General features: G+C 39.2%; 1 protein-coding gene across 4 annotated transcripts in view; it reads right to left on the reverse strand.

The window, feature by feature from the left end:
* EXOC4 (exocyst complex component 4) overlaps positions 1-22,040 on the reverse strand; it is a 758,369-nt gene that overhangs the window by 361,320 nt on the left and 375,009 nt on the right. The window contains exon 11 of one of the 4 annotated variants that reach the window (XM_036328652.1): positions 3,175-3,304. The exons of the other annotated variants lie outside the window; for them this stretch is intronic. Coding sequence (XP_036184545.1) covers positions 3,190-3,304 — 115 coding nt within the window. The 3' untranslated portion in view covers positions 3,175-3,189. Of the gene's footprint in view, positions 1-3,174; positions 3,305-22,040 lie in introns of those variants that run through there. 4 annotated transcript variants of the gene reach the window in all.

The following is a 22,040-nucleotide window of genomic DNA, read 5'->3' on the forward strand; positions in this document are numbered from 1 at the left end:
CTTTGCCGCTTAGAGGGATGGGTATCAAAGAATTTGTGGACCTAGGTTAAAACCACCATGATGGTTAATAGATATTTTGGGAGAGATACTTTAAGGCCATACAAATATCCTGTTTCTGTAATATATGTTTTCAAAAGCCATTTTTAGCCCTAGCCTGTTTGGCTCAGTGGATAGAGCGTCGGCCTGTGGACTGAAGAGTCTCAGGTTCGATTCCAGCAAGGGCACATGCCCAGGTTGTGGGCTCGATCCCCAGTGGGGGGTGTGCAGGAGGCAGCCAGTCAATGATTCTCTCTCATCATTGATGTTTCTATCTCTCTCTCCTTCTCCCTTCCTCTATGAAATCAATAAAAGAGAGATATATTTTTTTAAAGCCATTTTTTACATATACCATTTCCTTTGACCTTCACAAGAATCCTTTATAATAAAGAAGCCAGAAAAAGATGGGCATGACTCACTATGAGTAAGGGGGAGATCCCCAAGTTCATGCTAAAATTGTAACTTACATGGCAATGCTAATTCTGTTGCCCTGCAACAGCACTGGCAGACTTCACTGTCCAAACAGCACATGGGTACACAGTTGGCACTCCCATTCACTTAGCCCTGACCCGGCTCTTGCCTGCCGCCTGGGTTTCCGATCACTGTCCTTCCCCTTTTGCCTCCCATCATTGTGCTTATGTATGCAAATTAACCGCCATCTTTGTTGGCAGTTAATTTGCATATCACCCTGATTAGCCAATGGGAAGCACAGTAAAGGTACAGTCAATTACCATGTTTGTCTATTATTAGATTAGATTTGCCCAAACATACTTGGATGGATCAGATTATTTCTTTTAGACAAAATGCATTCTTGGATATCTATCAGAGCTATGGACACTTCTTAATATCACAATTTTTTTCAAATCATAAAACATGCTGACCAAATGAAAATATTAAAAAACATAGAAAAAAGAGGTGGAAAGAAAAAAAGTAATAGCCGGGAAAACTATGTTTATTATCAATTATATATTACTTCGTAGTACTGCTTTACACAGTTAAGCTCTTTGTGGACATAATTTCAGCAGAGCCCAATAAAACAGCAAACAGGCACATGATGCATGTGACCCCATAAGTTCTTGGTGCCTCACATGTGTGAACTCACCCTTCACCTCAGCCCTGCCAGGTGGGCACTGTTAGCCCATTTTATTGAACAGGAAGTGACTTTAGGGCTAGATATAAGAGTGCACCAGCTGAAAATAACATAATTTACTTGGTCTTCTCACTATTTATTGACTTTAGGTTGCTTGTCATTGATAAAACTTAAAATAAACCTGGCTATTCTAAATTCCTACTCTGCATGCATTAATATAAATGTACACTGGTTTGGCTGGAACTGTGGATTAAATAAACTGAGAAGTGAAACAGACTTTATTAGACATTGTTAATTAAGTGGTACTAAAATAAAAGGTAATAAAAAGAAAGGCTGCCATGGTGTTTTCAAATATCTTGGATTGCCTACATAGCATCGACTGTAAATCTCATGGCCAGGAATCCACTAAATCCCACTGCCTGAAGAGCAGTCATTACAGACGACGTCTCCTTCCTGCCACATCATAACCTTAGGTGCTATGGTTTAGGTAAAGGAAACTGGATACAGAAAACAGATGACTTATGTATGGTTAGTCAATAAACAGCCCGCTGGATCAGAAGCATCACCTTGGTTAACTCTTCTGGTCTGGCAGACCACACTGCCTTTCAATTTTAAAATGAAATAAAGTGTTCTAACTTCAGAATGTTCCTCTGAACTATAGCAGGGAGGATTAAGTTCATATACTAGTACTGACAATATTTTATGTAAAGTAAGGCCAAGTGAACAGAAGAACTCACTGCCAGATAGGAACTGTTTATAGGAATAACCAAGTGTCCTAGTTTGTCACAAATACAGACTTTCTTCTGCTACAGATACAGAGAACATTTTTTAAATTAAAAACAATTTCCCCTTCAGAGCAAGTCTCCCTCATTCAAAAAGCTATCTGGTACTGAAATGCCCTTTACCTGCTTTATTTACATGAGAAACACAACAGAGACTTCATGCTCTCCACCATCTAATTTCTCTAAGCTGCAGCCATTGATTCTGGGAAAGTTTATTTATTCAAAACAGCAGTACAAACAATTCTTTTTCCTTGGGTCAGCAGCTTACTGAATTAACATCAATCATCAAAGGAGACTGGGCTGAAGGGAAGATGGAAGCCCATTTTCTCAGAGATTGATTTTTTTTAAGCCAAAACACACAGGCATAAGCAGCAGGCTATTTACCACCGAAAAGGTTCAACTTGAAAGTCACAGCCAAAAACTGGGCACTTAGGACTGACCAGGATCCTTGAAATCTTAAAGAAACTGTTTTAATCACTTACATTTCTCTTTTTGCTGGCCTGTGAGAGCTTGATTACTTCACTACTCAAGCGCACCTGAGTAGCTAAAACAGGGGAGGGGACGTTCCAAAGGAGAGGCAAGTAAATCAATGTTGCTGTTTATTATAATGATTTCCTAATGGCTTTCTCTCCTCTTTCCTTCCTTTGGTGTATTTAAAGTGGGAAAGGTTCATCAAAGACCACTGTGATTAGAGGCTTAAATGTTTTTAAATAACTACCTGTGGTGTGTTTGAAAGGGGATTTGCTCCAGAGGGCCCAGCAAAATTGTTCTTTCTAAACCTTCATTTGCTTCCTGCTAGGAATTCAGCGCAATTATTTTTCCTTGCAAGGTGGGGGCAGAGAATTCTTGCCTGAAAATGGAGTCAGAAGGGTCAGTATTCCTAAGATTGCTCCAAGAACTGCAAGAAAAGTAATTGGTTTATATCCACTTTACATCCTGTCCTGTCAGGGGAATGTGTTTCCTTCCTATAGCTTTTCTTGAGATTTATGTCAGGTGAGGGATGCATTAGAGCAAGCAAGCATGTATAAACTACTGGCCTCCTATTTCAGCAGAATGTGCTACATTCTTTATGTTTAAACATTTGCCATGTTGTTAAATCAATTTTAGGAGAAAATGTGGGGTTTGTGGTCTAGGATATAAGAAAATTAAGAAAAACGGGGGCTGGGGAGTCCCTGAGGCCTGAGCTCTTTTGGTTGCCAGAGACAACCCTGTGTTTCCCCTATTTTCTCTCAAATTGAGACAAAATTATTTCAGTTAAGAAGTTGATATCAAAGTCATCAATCACCCTGTTGACTGAGAATGAAGCAGGAACATCCATTTGTTCTCCAGATGGAAAACAAAGATTTTTAGCTTCTCATTCACAAGGATTATGCTGGGTAACAAAGGTAGGTAGTTCCTTGGAAGGGAGAAAATAAATTCATTAATCAATAAAAAGTATACAAGACCATCACCTAATTAAAAAAGAAAAACACTTAACAATGAGATGTTAAAATTTGTTAACCATTCTAAACTTTCATTTTTCTTTACTCCCATACTTAGATCACAAATTAACAAACTCGTGCCATTCTGCATGTATATCATCTATGTGATTTCTGAGCAGTCTTTTAGCTTCAACATTCTGCAGAACTTGTATAATGAGAAATGCAAAAGTCTAGGAGAAGAAAAGGCCTGCCACCAATAACGACTAGCAATGTCAACTGATTCTCAAGCAGTGTAGTTGGTGCAGTGTCTGTACCCTTCTCGGAGGAGAAGGTGGGAGTCCAGTGAAGCTAACAATACTCCTGGGCCAGGTCTAGGGTGGGATCCCGCGGCCTCAGGAAAATCGACCGAAGGCCAGGCCCCAAGCCCTGTGCTCAGTGGCTCCCTGTGAACATCAGGATGAGAAGAATGGGGAAGAATGATCACACTCAGACTTAGGAGGGAGAACTCAAAGGCAGCATTTTGGAAAGTCACTTAAAAAGAATTATTTGTAAGGAATGATACAAAATGGAACAAAAGAGCTTTGTAAATTTCTGGGGGGGAAGTTCCTAAAATTTTCAAAATGGTGCATTTGCTTCCAGCAAAATGGCTCCTCCCAAAAGTGGGAGAGGTCAGACTTAGAGGGAGAGTGGATGGAAACGTGTCCTGCTTTTCTGAGGTTTAGAGTGCTGACAAAAACACTCCAAGGCAATGGAATTATTAATAAATGATAGCCCTGAAGTATTTTAACAAAACCCAAGTCTTGAGACTGGTTTGAATATATAACGTAAAACCAGGAAAATACAAAAATGAAATATCTATGGAAAAGAAGTAACTTGGATTCACCTGACAAGGAGAGAGAGGGTAGGAGCCACCAAGAGCTGTTTTGGTGACACATGTGGAAATTTAAAAAGGGGGGATTAAGAGAGAATGAGATCAGGTATGTGACTACGTTTATGACCTCCAAAAAATAATTTCAAAATAAACATAACCTTGAGAAACTGGTTACTTTAACAAAGGGGGTAGCATGAGGGGAACAGTTGGGAGTAAATTGCATTAAATTCTTTCCCTGTGAGTGAACAAACTCATAGTGTAATAAGCTGTGAGGAGTGTAATTCCGGACTTACATTGTGTTTTGCAAGCAAAGTGGGAAATTGAGAATTACTGAACCTTGCTTAGGTTCTTATCCAAATGAGTGTTTCAATTAGTTAACTAAGATTTCCCTATGTCTTAGAACTAGAGTTAGCACGTGGAATAAAGCAGACCATCAGTAAAGTGGGATGAAGTCTAATCAAAGAAGTCTACCTGAATTTATAGCACCAGCACTTGTTTTTAGGGAAGATCTGTGAGGTTGATTCTCTGTGTATGTTCCATACCCTTGCGTTGACTCTGACTTCTGGCAACACTAGGAATAACTGGTGTCCACAGTGTCCTGTCCTCCACAGCCCTGCTCAGCTCCCGTCCTGCAGGCTCACACCCGGGGTTCTTTTATGGAGTCAGGCCATCTCGTAGTGGGTCCTCCTCCTTTCCTGCTGCCTTCTGTGTTTCCCAGCATTGCTGTCTTTTCCAAAAACCCCCGCCTTCTTATGATTTGCTTGAAGTATGGCAGTTTCAGTTTCCTCATTTTTGCTCATCTATCTATCTATCATCTATCTATCTATCAGACAGCTTTACTGAGATATAACTTCCATATCATAACATTCAACCTCTTTTAGGTTATTCTTAACTTGAACGAATATAGAAGAAAATCGAGCCTTGTTAAAAATAGTCAATGAAAAAAAAAATAGTCAATGAATGCGTAAAAGTACAATTGCAGTGATGCTTTTTAAGTCCAGTATACTGTTGGGAAACTTTATAGGACAATAAGTAAGCATTTTAATTCACTAAATAATGCAGGCTCTCTAAAATATATCTATCTACCAATGAAAGAAACTTAAACAAAATATACAAAATCTTTTAGTTAAAATCACAGGAAAAACAAAACCACAAAGCCTTCCATTCCGATGCAGAAAGGGAGGGTGTAAGAGTGATGGTCTTCCGAGTGGCTTTGGAGTGGGGACAAAGAAAGGAACCTTCGCCTGTCTCTGTAACCCTCCAGGGGCTGAGTAAAGTTCTCCGCATATAGTGAGCACTTAAGAAATATTTGCTGTATTAAACTAAAGAATGAAGGAAGCTGCACTATAGGAGAAAAGCAAACTCCAAAGTAAAAACCAGAAAAAGGCAAATTTAAAACACAAGCCTATAAGTCCAAATTAAAGATTTGGAATTTTATACCTGTGGTTGATAACAGGGATGGCAGTCCTTTTTTTTCATGCAATACATTTGGCATATGAGAAATTCTAGTATTTATCCCTTGTGGGGAGAGCAGTGTGGCCCTGACAAGTATGGAACTGTCTAAAGGTGAGATCATGGAACAAATCAAGCAGCGAATCACCTGGAGATGGCACTTCATAGCTCATTAAGATTGGGAAGAAAGCTATGGAACGACAAAGACATGGGGATTTGTCATTTGTCCTAGAAACTGGAACACATCTTAACCATAACAAAGATGTCAACAAGGACCTTTTAATTCTTTTTTTTCCTAGAACTTAAAAATGAGAGACAAGGGAAACTCCAGGGATTTATTCCACCAGTTAATTTTATTCCTTGGGTAGAAAATAGAGAGTCCAAATAAAACAGAATAATACTCTTTAAGGAAAAGACAGATGTTAGCAGTATAAACAAGAAAGACTGTGAATAAAAAAGGCAGGAATTCCAAGCCTTGGAAATTCATCACTTCATTCTTATTCAATCATATTCTCTCTCTCTCTCTCTCTTTTATGTTTACTGTATTTTCATATCCTCAAGTAATGATTATATTTGACTTTTGAAAAACTTTCTATAATATACCTAAGAACCTCCTATTGCAAATACAAAGTCTTACAATCTTCACTAATAAAAATGATCAGGAAAACAAATAGTTCAAGGGTATATATACTTAGATATCACACATATATATTAGCCTGTTAATTAATATATTAATTACAAAACATAAGTAAGGCCACCTTGGGGAAAAGGAGGAGGTGGTAGTTAATAAATGCCTAAGGCGAAATTAATGAATCACAGGAAGTATAGTACCCTTCCCTCCACAAGTACAGACCAGATCCCATTATCTAGCACTGGATGCAGCCCTGGTTCCTACACATTAAAAAAGGCAATACTCTACCAGAGGAGAACCAAAGGAGGACAATCTAACCAGTTAGGAGAAAGAACTGCTGGAAACTAAGGCTATTTAATTTAGCCTGGACATGAGGCTAATCTAATCTATTTAACGTCTGCCATGAAAGGACTGGATCTACACTATGGTACTCTCCAAAGGATATATACTTGATTTTGTACTCATTTACAAAACAAACTTTTGATCATATTCTAAATTGTACTGTGCTGGGCTAGGTGAGGTGGATGACACAAAGTAATCATACAAGAATATTTTCTCATACAGTACACATTCTAGAAAAGAAATTAAGACACAGATTTAGAGTATGACTATCTTAATGGTGCCTGGTAAATAATGAGCACTCAATTAATGTCTTTTTTTTTTTTTTAATGAATGAATGACTACAACTCTCACCTCACTGATCTTGTGCCCCTCTGCTGACTGAGCAGCATCAGCTGATCTGGTCAATTCATGCTCCTCTCCAAAGCTGTAGGCCATGGAGTAGGCAGCCATCCCAAACAGAGAGGAGCCATCCTTTATTCATGAAACAAGTATAGATAATACAGAAGGCAGAAACTACTAAGCGCCAGAAAAGAGAACAAAATAGAGCTATGTGAATTTAGAAGTTGAAGAAATTAGAAGGAAAAACCACAAGAAGGCAGATTACATCTCAATCTAATCACTGAAGCTGTCCAGCAAAGGAACCAGAATTGAACTCTCAGTCTCCCAAATAGAAATTGTGCTCTATGAAGACTCCCATCAGAAGGTTGCTTCCTACAGCCCCCACTCCTATCCTGGAGATAGGGTCTGGGGCCATTCATCTTGGCAGGACCACGAGGAAAACAGTCTGCTCTAAATCAAATGCTCTCTACAATGGAATGATTTGTCCACACCAGAAGCAGACAACCAGGACATCAGCTCTCAGAGTCTTTCAGAATAAAGTAAACTCTTCCTTATACACAGCCAGTAGAATATTTCCATAATACACTGCCTGGTTCGTGTGAAAAGCCTGGGTTTTCTAAGTGATCTAACAAGACCTTAACTATGACTATGAAGACAAAAAGTCCTCACATTGATATACTATTTTTTACATACAATGTTCTAATTGATTCTAAATAAATTTTATCTAGAGAAACAACATTAGACTGTAGGGAAATTAATATGGATTCTCCTGAACATCACAGGATAAACAAACAAAATCATGACTTTATCAAAGCCTTTGAATGAAATCAGAAAATCCTTCTCTACTTATTTTTAGAAAGGTGAGTTTGCAGTGCTGCCAACATTTGGCAAGGACTGCTGCTCATCTGCTAGTAGCAAACACATCACCAAAGCACTTATCTATGATCCATTAGCCATAAAGGTAAACTCAGCACATCCCTTTAATGCCCATACATTCCATATAAATATGCAACAAAATGAAATTTAAAGACTAAAAAATAAAAATGCAATATAAAACAAACACTGAGTATTCTGTATTTTATTGAGGTAAATATACCTGTATTTTGCAATACTTAACGTCATTCAGCACTTTTCTCTTGGAGATGGTAAAAGTTCCGAGTCATATAGTTTCAGGGAAAGCCCCAGTCAGCAGTATAACACGAGGTAAGTACGCATGGCCAGGGAGAATCTACATGGGGGCACACTCAAACTGCAGAAGCTGCCTAAGCTAACAGCTTAATAGGGGCCTTGACTGCATAAACATTTTCATGTACCTATAATTTAAAACAGGTATCAAACTGGCAGCCTATGAACCAAAATCTTGTGCTAACATATCTCATAACGAGACTACAGTATTTAATTTTTTAATAAGTAGATGACAATTGAATAAATGAGGATTTCATATGAAAATCAAAGCTATCTAACATTTTGTTTGTTTGTTTTTCAAATTTAGACAACCTGGCACCACGGGGATTATATTCTAAATGACACCCGTTAGCTGGGCCTGCGTGCACTAGTCCTCCCTTAGCCAAAGGGAACACGCTCCAATCCCCCAGTGGATTCCTGAAACTATGGATACTAGCAAACCCTAGGCTGTGTTTTTCCCTGTGCATACATACCTGTGATAAAGTCTAATTCATAAACTAGTCAGAGTAAGAGATCCAACAATAACTGATAATAAAATAGAACAATAATAACAATATGCTGTAATAAAATTATGTAAATGTGCCATTAAAATAAGGATGACTTGAGCACAAGCGCTGAGATTCTGCACCCATCCACCCGATAACGGAGGCAGCTACTAAGTGCCTAAGGGGCAGGAGCTTCTACAGCGTGGAGACACTGGACAAAGGGAGGAGTCACGTCCTCCTCGGTGGGATGGCACTAGATTTTGTCATGCCCCCGAGAACAGCATGCAATTTAAAACTTAGGAATTGTTTACTGAATTGCTTATTTCTGGAATTTTCCATTTAATAGTTTCAGACAATGGTGGACTGCAGGGAACAGAAACAATGGAGAGCAAAATCATGGATAAGAGGAGACTACTGTGTAGGCTGGCCTCTCAATATGGACCAAGGGAACCGCAATTGCCTACATCACTCATTGAGGTTATCAATCAAGCTCCCACAGACATGTACATTTGTGACCCTTTATTTCAAGGGAGAAATACCGAATGAAGGGAAATAAAAACAAAGATAATACAAAAATAACCTGAAAAAATCTCAGAATATAATCAGGCATACACCTATACACACAGAATTGGGAACTTTCATGAATTAACTCTTCAGGCCACCATGAAATAGAATGGCCCTATTGGTCAATGACCATAGTGAGATTCTGGCATGCAGATATTTCATCTACGGATAACTGACACGGTCATACTGAAAACCACCAAACTGACAATTGATAATAAAAAAAAATTATGAAACAATGTCCCTCACCCCCAGAAAAAAGTCTAAGGGTTTTTCCATGAATGAAGATGGTGGAAAACACTGATTTAACATTATTTAGTACAAGAAGCTATTATTTAGAATCAAGCAACAGATAAAGAGCTTCCCAGACAAGAAAAGCTGAAGGAATTCATCACCACCAAACAAGTATTACATGAAATGTTAAAGGGTCTTCTTTAAGAAGAAGAAGAAGAAAAAGATAAAAAAATATGAACAATAAAATGGCAATAAATACGTAGCTATCAACAAATAAATCTAAAAAACAAAATAAACAAGCAAGCAGAACAGAAAAAGACTCATAGATACAGAGAACACGTTGATGATTGCCAGATGGGAGGGGGTTTGGGAGGATGGGTAACAAAGGTGAAGGGATTAAGAAGTTCAAATTGGTAGTTACAGAATAGTCATGGGGAGGTAAAGTACAGTATAGGGATTATAGTCAATAATATCATAATAACTATGTATGGTGTCAGATGGGCACCAGAATATCGGGATGATCACTTATTAAGTTATGCAATATCTAATTACTGGGTTGTACACCTGTAGCTAATATAATATTGTATGTCAACTGTAATTGGAAAAAAAAGATTTAAATAAAGAAAATAATAAAAAGTAGGTGTTATATACTTTTAAGAACACTTTCTTTCTTAAATTGCTAATTTGGAACTACTACAATCTTCTAAAATGTTGTTAATATGACTGAGTCTTCCCCCTCTCCCAGTCTCATTACATTCTGATGCCAGTACAATGCTAAACATGGTAATTCTGCCTTTATTAGATTCAGGTATATAAATGGCATCCCAGTGAGCGTGGTAAATTTTGATCATTATTTCTCCACTCAAGTTGTGTTCATCTTCCTGCTGAGAGGATGATCACTGATTGTTACCACAAGCCCAAGGGACCCATTATTTATTATATTACATTTTATGGTGTGGAGTAAATAAGTAGCATTAAAGTGCTAAATTCATTCAGAGAGATGTACTGTATTCATAAACTGATGAAATTCTTTAAATCAAGCCAATGCTGCTAATAGGCTCTTCATAAAAATGCAAAAAACATTCATTGTAATATGGCAGCAATAAAGAGAGACAACTGGGTTAACATACAGAAATACTAGAAGGCAAACATTCCGGCAAGGCACATAACTGTAATTTAACCGGATCATGAGGTTAAACACACAAACCTCACTTAAGTAATCTGTCATTTTCATCTAGCTGGGTTGCAAAAATTCACACCTTAAAATAAAATAATTATCATAGATGGAGAATTGAAAATAAACGATGTATATGAATGGGTGAAGAAGTCAGCAACCTCGACCCCTCCTAAGATGTGCCTCAATGACTGTGCATGATGTCTAATTGGCGTGACTTATATGCAAAGCCTGATCAGCAGGGAGTGTGTGTGCCTTTGTCTTCTGCATTACATACAATGTAATTCTCATCTTTCATTTCTAGGGTTTCATGCAATTGCTTCTGGGATAGCTTTTGCCTATAAAAGATATTTAGCCAGCAATCCTTTGAGATTTCTCTCCCCATCCCTCGGGTGACTTGAAATCATTTAAGGCAAGTTACAACTCTGCATTTTTTCCTTGACAGATTTAAGCTCGGTAGAGCTTAAGTGATAACAACTCCTTGCCTCTCCTGGACTTCACTACAGAAAGTACTATGGGTCTCAAGGGTCAGGCCCCATAATACCACAGCATCTGTTTCTCCTTATACAGTTCCTTACCAACACTATCCACATGACTGTATTTTAATAATGGGAATAATGAATTCTCTGTGTCAACTATAACATTCACTAGTATTACCAGATAGTACAATCTATATATATAAAAGGCTAAGTAACCGTTCGACATCCGGTAAGTATGACACACACTGACCACCAGGAGGCAGATGCTCAACACAGGAGCTACTGAGCTGCTGTGACTTGACAGCGGGGGTTCTCGGGGTGACGCACCCCAGAATCAGAGAGGAGGGAGCCCGATTAAATATTAAAATATTTATTCTAATTAATTTCTTTTCAATGTGCACAAATCCATGCACTGGGCCACTAGTACAGATATAAAGAACAATGAAATGAGTATTAACAACATATCATAGTAATTACTTAAAATCATACTTAAGAGGATTACCATGGAACTATAATCAACGTATTAAAGGTGGCAAGGAGAAAAGCATGTCTCTTGTCTCTTTGTTTTTGAGATTTGTCTCCAAGCTAATCAGAGATCAGTGGGAAGCAATACATCAAATACAGAAGGGAAGTCTGAGGTCTAGAGGGAGGGGAGAAACTCCTAGTGAAGGCATGCTGGGGTACAGCAAGGCAAAGCAAAGTTTATGTGGTTAGGCCAAGTCAGGCTGAGTCCGGGCATTCATAGAAACAATGAATGGAACTTTCCAAAATAGAAGAAAAAAGAACGAAGAAAAAACATACACGAGAAAAGGAAGGGGAGACAAAGTTGACTGTTAACACTTCTGTCATTACACAATTGAATTCAACTGCAAATTCTTATCCTTTAAAAATGTAGGCATTAATAAAATCAAGGGTAAAATAAACCTCCTGTGTGTTAGACACAGGCCATTTAATGAACGTGTTCTTCATTCACTGCAGTGTTTGAATGCTGTTTATTTGGTTCCTAAAATCCAACTGTCCATACTACATTTTCCAGGACTTGTCATTAAACTACAACTTCTGATTCATCACAGAAGCACTGAAGAGTTTCCCTCCAACCCTCTGTCTCCACATGCACAAAGGTGCCCCAGCTTAGCCATGAAGCTGACACTGTGTTCTCTCCAGACCTCTTGTTAACCTCTCTCACAACCTCATCCATGGCTTCCACAGTGATGTGAGGATCCGGCCCTACATTCAGACAGCCTCATCACCATCCCAGTCCTCCTCCGTTCACTCCTGCAAACTCTGCACCCACCAGAGACAACTCAATTTCACTCCTCATCTCTTCCCTCCAGTCAGGGCCTGCTTGGGTAAAGGGGGGCCTGTTTTAGTGCACTGGTAGGCCAATGGGGGAAAATGAATGCCCTTCTGCTAAAAGAAAGGGGGTTCACCCAATAGGCCTTACTATCTAGGAAGGGAAAGAAGAGTTGGGCACAAAGAGAGAGACAAAAAATGGAGCTAACTCTCCCATGCCCAGATCCCTATCACTACTGCACCTTCCATACTTCACCCCAGAACTGCCATCTGACCCAGGCCAGTGACCCCTGGAGACTTAGCCCCTCACCACCCAACTCTCTCAAAAAAGAAACCTCTGTCCCAGGCCTTGGTAAGCACAAGGAGGGCATATCGAGGGTGATGCCCTTATTCTAGGAAATAAGAAGGCTGAACTAGATGCCTCTAGAGCAGGGGTCGGCAAACTTTTTGACTCGAGGGCCACAATGGGTTCTTAAACTGGACCGGAGGGCCAGAACAAAAGCATGGATGGAGTGTTTGTGTGAACTAATATAAATTCAAAGTAAACATCATTACATAAAAGGGTACGGTCTTTTTTTTTTTTTTTAGTTTTATTCATTTCAAACGGGCCAGATCCGGCCCGCGGGCCGTAGTTTGCCCACGGCTGCTCTAGAGCCTCTGTGACCATATCCCAACACTGCAAGCTCTCAGGTTTCTGTAGAAAGAGATGTGCTCCTAGAGTCTCAAGTCAAACTCTACATCCATTCCCAGGACCCAGGCTTATATTTTAGTTAAAGTTGAGAAAGCTTTATCAAGACTCTAGAGATATATAATGGATAAAACTGTGTTTGCAGAGGTTTGCACCACATGAGATGATATAAGATTATTTCTATGAGAAAACGCATTCTGAGTTTCAAACAATTAACAGATGAACTGGTAAATGGAATATTACCTATTCAAAAGTATGAAACTATATTGTTATGATGTTACCAGGTCCCCTGTTATAGAAAAGCATCAGAAAAGAGGCAATTTGGTAGATGACCATGAACATTATACAATATGTGTGTACATTGTTATTTGACTTACATGCATTTCTGGAACATGTTTATGAGAAAAGCAAGGCCTTCATATAGCTCATTTTCTATTCATACATTTAATGGTTTTTATTCTCTTGCTATTTTTGTCGCACTTCCTTTGACATAAAATACACACACACACATTTAGAATACAAACTATACAGGGCTGCTTGTACTGCATCAGGTTAAATAGTGAGTCACTATATTCACTGTGGAGCAAGGAGAAAGACTCACCAGTGCCTCAAACACAAATGGCTACTTAGGCAAAAATACCCTAAATATTATGGGATAGGTAGCGAATGAGAAAACTACAATGTAAGATAAGAATATGTCTGATTCAGATAGTTTGTGGGAAAACAGCAAAAAGCATTTGACTGTAGAGGCTGTTTATGTAGGAGTTTGTACCCAATGCACTGGTGATTTCAGAGTATCTGAAGAAGACTTCTGTTTAGGTGTTATCTGAGACATAGTGAGGTACAGTGGAAGAGTCTGGAGACTTGGGTTCATTTCAGGCTCTGCCTGTAACTAGCTCTACCTAAAGCGTTGAATAGCATGGCTAGCCTAGGTGATTGCTAATCTTTTAAGAGTTAGTCAGTCACATGAATAAAAATATCTTATACAGAGTGAGCATAAATGTGAGCAATAGGGAGACAGTTGGTACCTTTTTCACAAGCTGGTACTCAATTTTTGGGAAAAACAGCTTTAAAGAGTGATTAGATTGCCCTGGCTAGGTAGCTTAGTTGGTTGGAGCATCGTCCTGATATGCCATGGTTGAGTTTTCGTTCCCTGGTCAGGGCACATACAGGAATCAACCAATAAATGGATGGATGGAACAACAAATTCCAACAGATAAAGAGTTTCCCAGACAAGCACTGACCTTTCCCATCTAACTCTCTGTCTCTCTCCCCCCACTTCCTCTCTCTCTCTCTAAAATTAGAATAATCTTCAGGAGCTGTTCTGGGTAAGCTGCTTGTCTGCCTGTGGCCATTTCCAGTGCCACCCAGCAGGTGGATGGTGGAAAACGGCCATGTCATCGGTTCTTTAAAGTGTATCCTAAAGATACCAACTACAAAATACATCCCTTGCATCAAGTGTTTATGTTCACATAAGCTTTGAATGTGGGCTACTTGCCTACAATTCACAATGCAACGTGAATGCTGAAGGCTCGGAAAAGTTCTGCAGTGAAGAAAGTTGTTTGCTTTAAAATCAAGCAAACAAAAAGTATTATTACACTTTTATGGTTCTCAAAAGGATCTACCAGAATACAGTTTCTTGGGAATAAGAACTGCTTCCTAATACACCTTTCTGGCCATGGCCCCTAGCACAGGAGCTGATATATGACAGTGCTCAAGTTGTTTTGAAAAACTGAATGGCTGAACCTGGAAAAGCCTGGAACCTGGAAATATGGCTAATGTTCTTGTTAGGTCTTGAATAGCTAAAGTGAAAAGTAAAATGCATTAAGAAAATGCCAATGTAAAAGTGAAATGTACAACAAAGCAATGGCTTCCCATGAGGACAAAAGTAAATTGAAGCCAGTATGTTCCATGGCCTCCTTTCACAAAGCAGTAAGGGGAAGCTAAAACAACACACATTGCGCAGGGCTTGTGAAAGGATTCCCCACCCGGCTCAATAAACACTCACCGCTGTTTCCCAGCAGTGTCTGCAACTGATTTATCTACCCACTTAGGTTCTCAATGCCTCAATTTCCCTGTCTATAAAATAAACAAATATTTACTGTAAAATAAAACAGCAATCCATACTCGATGAGGAGGTAGGAGGCTTAATTTACGTTTCAGGAGCATTTGGGAAAAGGCAGATGATGGATGGGAGTGTCGATCACCATCACCATCACAACTGCTGTTGCGGGAAGCAGGTTGGGAAGGCAGCCTGCCAACTATCCTGGCTCCTACGCTTCCTGTCCTGGGAGAGGTGTCCTTTTTATAAAACCACACACTTCTCAGTTTCTTAGGGTAGAGACAGATGGGAATTGCTAAGGCAATAAAACTCGATATAGCTAAGTTCCAATGATTTGCATTAATAACCCCGTTCCTTTATTAATAATCTATGACAAATATTTTTGACAATAAAGATATACAAATTAAAATACTTCCTAGGAAGAGCTGTTATATAATAGGATAATTTTTTTAAAGGTTCAAGTTGGGCTTTGAACACAGAGTTGAGGAAGGGAAAAAAAAAATCTTTGATTAGGATTTTGACTGCATAGCACAGTCCTAATCCATCAATTTGTAAATTACTTCAAAGCAGGGATGGTGGCAATCACTCTTACATCCCTCATGACTGGCAGAGTCTGGAATACATTAGGCACCGAGGAAAGGTTGAACGAATGAATGGATGAATACCCACGCCTCAGTGTTTGACCAAGCAATAATCAAAACCTAACTGGCTATTTAAAGGCTGCCGGTAATGATTCAGTTGTTTGTAAAATGCTTTAAAGGAAAAGTGAAAATGTCTCTATTCCCATTAGCATAAGCCTTAAGGTGGAAGAAGGGGGCAGGGCTGTGAGGGAGACAGCACCCGTATACTCTATAAAATGTCCACCAGCTTAATATATGGCATGGCATATCAATCTGTACACCAGTCACCCCAATCCATTCTGGAGAAAAATCAGTGTTTCCAACATAATACACTAAACAAATTTATAAATGTTAATAAAATTTTTAAAAGGTCAGGTCACTACTTCCTGTAACATACGTCAGGGGGAACCTAATATATCTCAGTATCGGGTCACTGGCAGGACAGCTATGACATTAAAGAATGGTGAAAATGGAATTTTTTCTCTTTTAAAATTAGGTAACCAGCACATCTGTCTGTTTCCCTCTTGGCTGCCTGACATAGAGCAAGCGCTGTAACAGGGGGAATTTATTGAAACATACCATTAAATCAATATGGCAGAGCACTCCACTTTATATGGGGCTATAAAAATCACACATGTGGGAAAGCTGAAACAAATTGACACTAAAACAAGAACAAAAATGTTTCTTAAAAGTAAATGGATTCCTAGAATTTACAAATTTCGTGGATCAGAAAGCAACACCAGGCTCTTGAAATTTGCCTTGTAATCCTTTCTTCTTAGGCTAAAATTAGAGACAGCCCTCTTACTCAACAATCTAGCCTGAAAATGACAAATAAAAGTAAGGGTTCTGGCTGGATTATCAGAAATTACTTTAGGAGGTAATAAAACTGGATTTATAGGAAAGAGTCATACCAGGGTTTTATTTAGTAGCAAATGGAAATGCTATCTTTTTGTAGATCATCCATGGAGACTCAGAGGGCAGGGAGAAAATGTGTTGTCAAGTAATTCTGCTGTGGAGTAAAGTGTGTTCTGAATATCTGAGAAGCAAACACTGAAAACACAGCATGTGTAGGTCATACTGACATCTGAACAGATTTTTAAAAAATCCTAGGCCGAATTACTCATAGCTATATACATCTATCTATCTATCTATCTATCTATCTATCTATCTATCTATCATCTATCTTGTGGTTTCTATTGCTTGAACATAAAATATTCATAATTATATATCCCAACTACCTAAATTTATAAAATAGGCTGGAAAGACTGCTTTTGGTTGGAAGTCTTAGGATAATTTAGTTCTACAACTGAAAGGAGTCTTAAAGATCAACTGGTCTAATATCTACACTGGCATCAGCTTAAGTGTTTATGGTAGTTTATAAAGTGTATTTACACATACATACATATATACATATACATGCATATACACACACACACACACACACACACACATATATATATATATATATATATACATATACATATTTGAATCTCATAAGAATCATGTGCAACAGAAAAGTTAATTGATTAATATAGACCACTCAATTCACCATGTGAAAATCAACAAGCTCCTCACTTAATTTAAGAATAGGAAAGAACAGAAAATGAAATCAGTCAGTACGGATCATTGTGATAAAGGTGTGTCTATAAGTAAAAATAACAAGGAACTCAAAACCTCACCCATTTACATACCAGTGCCACAGAAAGGAAACATGATTTACACTGGATTGCTAGTGGGACTAAAGGGCACTGTTTCCATTTACTGGAAACAGCTGAGAGTCTCCATCACTCTACAGTGAATGGCGTAGCGACCTTTTGCAGTCAAGATGCCCGTGCTTTCAAAAAAGAAAGAGACATCATGAAAATCACCTTGAACTTGGACTGCAAGTTGTCTGCCTGCATCTCTGAATGTGGTTTTATTTTGTCTGGGTTTTTGTATGTTGTTTTTCATTACCATTATCAGAAAGAAGAAAAAATTCCCGCCCTGCATGGCCGCTGAGCCTACAGAGACCCATTCTGTCACAGGTCATTAGTGTTCATCATTACACAGCTTAATGCAGTTGCCTGTTCCCTCTAGTGAACCCCGCACAGATTTATCTTCAGCTAATGCAGCAGAGGCGAAGGGAAGCTACAAAGGTCTCTGATTTGTTTGCCTTTATGGAAGAGCATTTTGAAATCACTCTAGGCCAAAGGGACTTGAGGGTAACATGTGCTTCTCCTGTCACTAATAGGTAACACCTCTTCACAGGGATAAAGATCTGGGGACTCAGAGGCACCTTTGTTCAGAGGTGGAAAATTGTTATCTTAAGACTGTGACTCAGAAATCTGAAAAAAATTTATTCACAGACATAGAGAATTGAATACCTTGACTCCACAACTCTATTTTTAGGCTCTGAAACTTTATTTGTTCAACAAACAGTAATTGAGGGCCTATTGCCAGGCACCATTCTAAGTGATAGGGAAAAACCAGTGAACAAAACAGACAAAAATCCTAATCTTATGCAACTTCTATTCTTAGTAGGAGGAGATAGGCAAAGAAGCCAGATTACAGATAATGCAGGAGGTGATAAGGACAGTGGGGAACCAAGCAGGGTATGTTACAATTTTAACTAGAACAGCACTCCTGTGTAAAGGTTCAAGAGACCTGTCTGGCTGGAGGGGAGGGCTGTAGAAAATGTGCTTGGTGTCAGCTGGAAGGAGCACATCATGTAGGGCCTTCTAAAGAATGATAATGAATCCTAGCCAGTTTGGCTCAGTGGATAGAGCGCTGGCCTGTGGACTGAAGGGTCCCGGTTTCGATTCCAGTCAAGGGCATGTACCTTGGTTGCAGGCTCCTTTCCAGTCCCGGCCCTGGTCAGGGTGCATGCAGGGGGCAGCCAATCAATGTGTTTCTCTCACACAGATATTTCTCTCTGTATTTCCCTCTCTCTGAAAATCAATGGAAAGATATCTTTGGGTGAGGATTAAAAAAAAAAAAAAAAGAATTCTAATTTTTATTCTGCGTGACTTTCTATTGGAAAATTTTTAGCCCAAAGTTTTATCTGATGTGATTTACATTTAAATAGGATTGCTGTGCTAAAAGGGAGAACAAGAGATCAAACATGAGAACTAAACCTTGGCACCATGGGCTAAGACAGGGGTGGGCAAACTTTTTGACTCGAGGGCCACAATGGGTTCTTAAACTGGACCGGAGGGCCGGAACAAAAGCATGGATGGAGTGTTTGTGTGAACTGATATAAATTCAAAGTAAACATCATTACATAAAAGGGTACGATCTTTTTTTTCAATAGTTTTATTCATTTCAAATGGGCCGGATCCGGCCCGCATCCGGCCCGCGGGCTGTAGTTTGCCCATGGCTGGGCTAAGAGATCAGGCAGCTGAGAGGCAAACTCATGAGGAGACAATGAGGTGGGAGAAAAGCTAATGAGTGTGTTGCCCTGGGAGCCAGGAGGACAAAATCTGTGGAGGAGGAGGTACTGATAAGTTGCATCGAATACCACAAACAGGTTTAGTAACATGTCAAAGTGGCTGGTCACAATAGTGGTGACACTTCGTCCTGACCAGCAGAAAGTGTAGATCAGGAGAGAATGCACCGAGAAAAGGAAAACTTGGGGTTACATTTGTTCCATGTCATTCATTTCTCTGTTTCAATCTCATCACACGCACGCACGCACACACACACACACACACACACACACACACACACACACACAGGAGAGAGAGAGAAAGAATAAAAGAGAGATATTAACCTAATCCCTTATGCATGTTTTATTTTTAAAAACTGAGCATGTTTTGAGGACTTAGAAAAAAGCATAGAAAGCGTGACTCTCGAGTCCACTAGTACATTTAGCACACCACCTGTCACCATTTTGTATCTATTCCTTCTCAGCAAATCTTTTCCTAGACAAGACAAAGGAAAGGTTCTTGTATAATTCTAGTATTCTAAGTAAGGAAGGCATATCACCATTTCTCCTTACTTCTATACAGGTACTTATTTATTTTGGATGCGAGAAGGAACAGAACAATGAAGGGAGTATCACGTAGGCTCTCATTTGCTAAAAATGTCCAGAACTATTGTCCTAGACTAAATGATGGTCTTGAAATCACCTTAAGTCAATGCCTGGGTAATCACTGAGTAAACTAATCCAAAACTCAAAATGAATGCATATTGAGATCTGATTAAATACCCTACCCCAAATTGCTCTAGTCCAGCGGTCACCAAACTTTCGGACCTCACGGACCACCAGTGGCGACCGCTGCTAATAGTCAAAGTTCCCATAGACACATAATCTCTATATTTAATAATTTATTTCTCTTCTTGATTTCTCTGCAGCTTTAAAAAATAACTCTCTCATCCCCTAAGAACTCCTGCATGGTTTCTGTGACTGGCTTTCTTTACATGTCCTAGCTGTCTCATCACTTCTCTCATCCTCTTAATACGGCATGTTCTCAGATTAAATGGACCCCAGCTCTCTACTATATTCAAGGCTTAAAAATAAAAAAATAAACTGATGAACAAAACAGATCCAGAGACACAGAAGCATGAAACAGACTGTCTAATCTCAGATGGAAGGCAGAGTGGGTGGGAAGAGATCAGCCAAAGAACTTATACGCATATATGCATAACCCATGGAGACAATAGTGTGATGAAGGCCTGGGGCGAGGAGTTGGGTTCGGAGTAGGGCTGGAAGGGGCCAATGAGGGGAAAATGGGACATATGTAAAACTTTCAGCAATAAAAATTTTTTTGAAATTAAAAAGAATATCTATGAAGAAACTGAGAGTTTGGATTTAAAATTACAAAAATCTTTTCTATGCTGGTTTCCTTGTCTGTAAAATGTGGATATTAATATTATCCTGCTGCACAGGTTTTTTTAAGGTTAAATAAGCCAATCATTTAAGACTACCATCGAGATTGGCACATATTAAAGATGCAAAAAATGTTGGCTATTATTATGACTCCCAAACATAAAGTCCTACCTCCAGCCTCTCATTATTTCAAATTTAATTTCTACTGCCTACTGGAATTAGTCACTGGATTCCCGCAAACTCTTTGTGAACCAAAGACAAAATATTTAGGAATATCATAAATTAAAGATCTATTGTTATATCATGAGTAAGTCAATTACGGCAAATTATTCAATAAATGTCAGCGTAGGAGAGTGATGAATGAAATGGCTTTTCAGAAATGGAAACCTAACTTGAAACAGCAAGACTGCCTAGGATGAGTCCCGCACTCGGCAGTGCGTGCTGCCACAATGCTATCTGACTCCATCTCTGCCTCACCAGCCTATTTCTGGTCAAGCCGAATTCTAGCTTTTATTAATAAGACAGTACACTTATTTCATCACTCATCCCCACCTTAGACAAGAATCACTGGTCTAAAAAATGTCATCTGGAGCATCAGAACCCTATGTTTCTAAGGAATTACCTCTTAAAAAACTTTTATTACCAATATCATTTAAATAGCAAATCATGTCCATTTTGAATACTTTATCCTGCTATTCTAAGAATTGTTTGGAGGTATCTTAACAAAGAACTCTTTGTACCCACACCTGTCCCATTCTCACCTATAAGAGCAATAGAGAGTATACTGTCACATCCAAATTGTGCTCACTACTCTTATTTATTTATTTACTTACTTACTTATTTAAAATATGTTTTAATTGCCCTGGCTGGTTTCTCAGTGGTTAGAATGTCGACCTGTGGACCATAGGGTCATGGGTTTGATTTCTGTTCAAGGGCATGTACCTTGGTTGAAGGTTCCCCAGCCCCGGTTGGGGCTCATGTAGGAGGCAACCAATCGATGTGTCTCTCTCACATTGATGTCTCTCTCTCTCTCTCTCTCTCTCTCTCTCTCTCTCTCCCTCCCTCACTCCCTCCTTCCCTCCTCCCTCCCTTTCACTCTCTCTAAAAATTAATGGAAAAAAACATCTTCGGGTGAGGAGTGTGAGAGTGTGTGTGTGTGTGTGTGTGTGTGTGTGTGTGTGTGTGTGTGTGTTCATTGATTTTGAGAGAGAGAGGGAGGAAGAGGAAGAGAGAGAGAGGAAAAAAATGTCATGAGAGAGAAAATCACTGATCGGCTACCTCCTGTACACCCTCTACTGGGGATTGAGCGCACAACCTGGGCAAATGCCCTGATTGGGAATGAAATCCTGACCTCCCGGTTCACAGTTCAATGCTCAACCACTGAGCAATATTGGCCGGCCAGACTCTGGATTTTTAAAAGCAAATTATTGTTACGAGAATTAAGATAAGCAAAGCCATGAAAAGTAGTTGGTAAACAGCAAGGGCTTA

This window comes from Myotis myotis, unplaced genomic scaffold (genome assembly GCF_014108235.1).
Source record: "Myotis myotis isolate mMyoMyo1 unplaced genomic scaffold, mMyoMyo1.p scaffold_m19_p_11, whole genome shotgun sequence".
NCBI lineage: Eukaryota > Metazoa > Chordata > Mammalia > Chiroptera > Vespertilionidae > Myotis > Myotis myotis.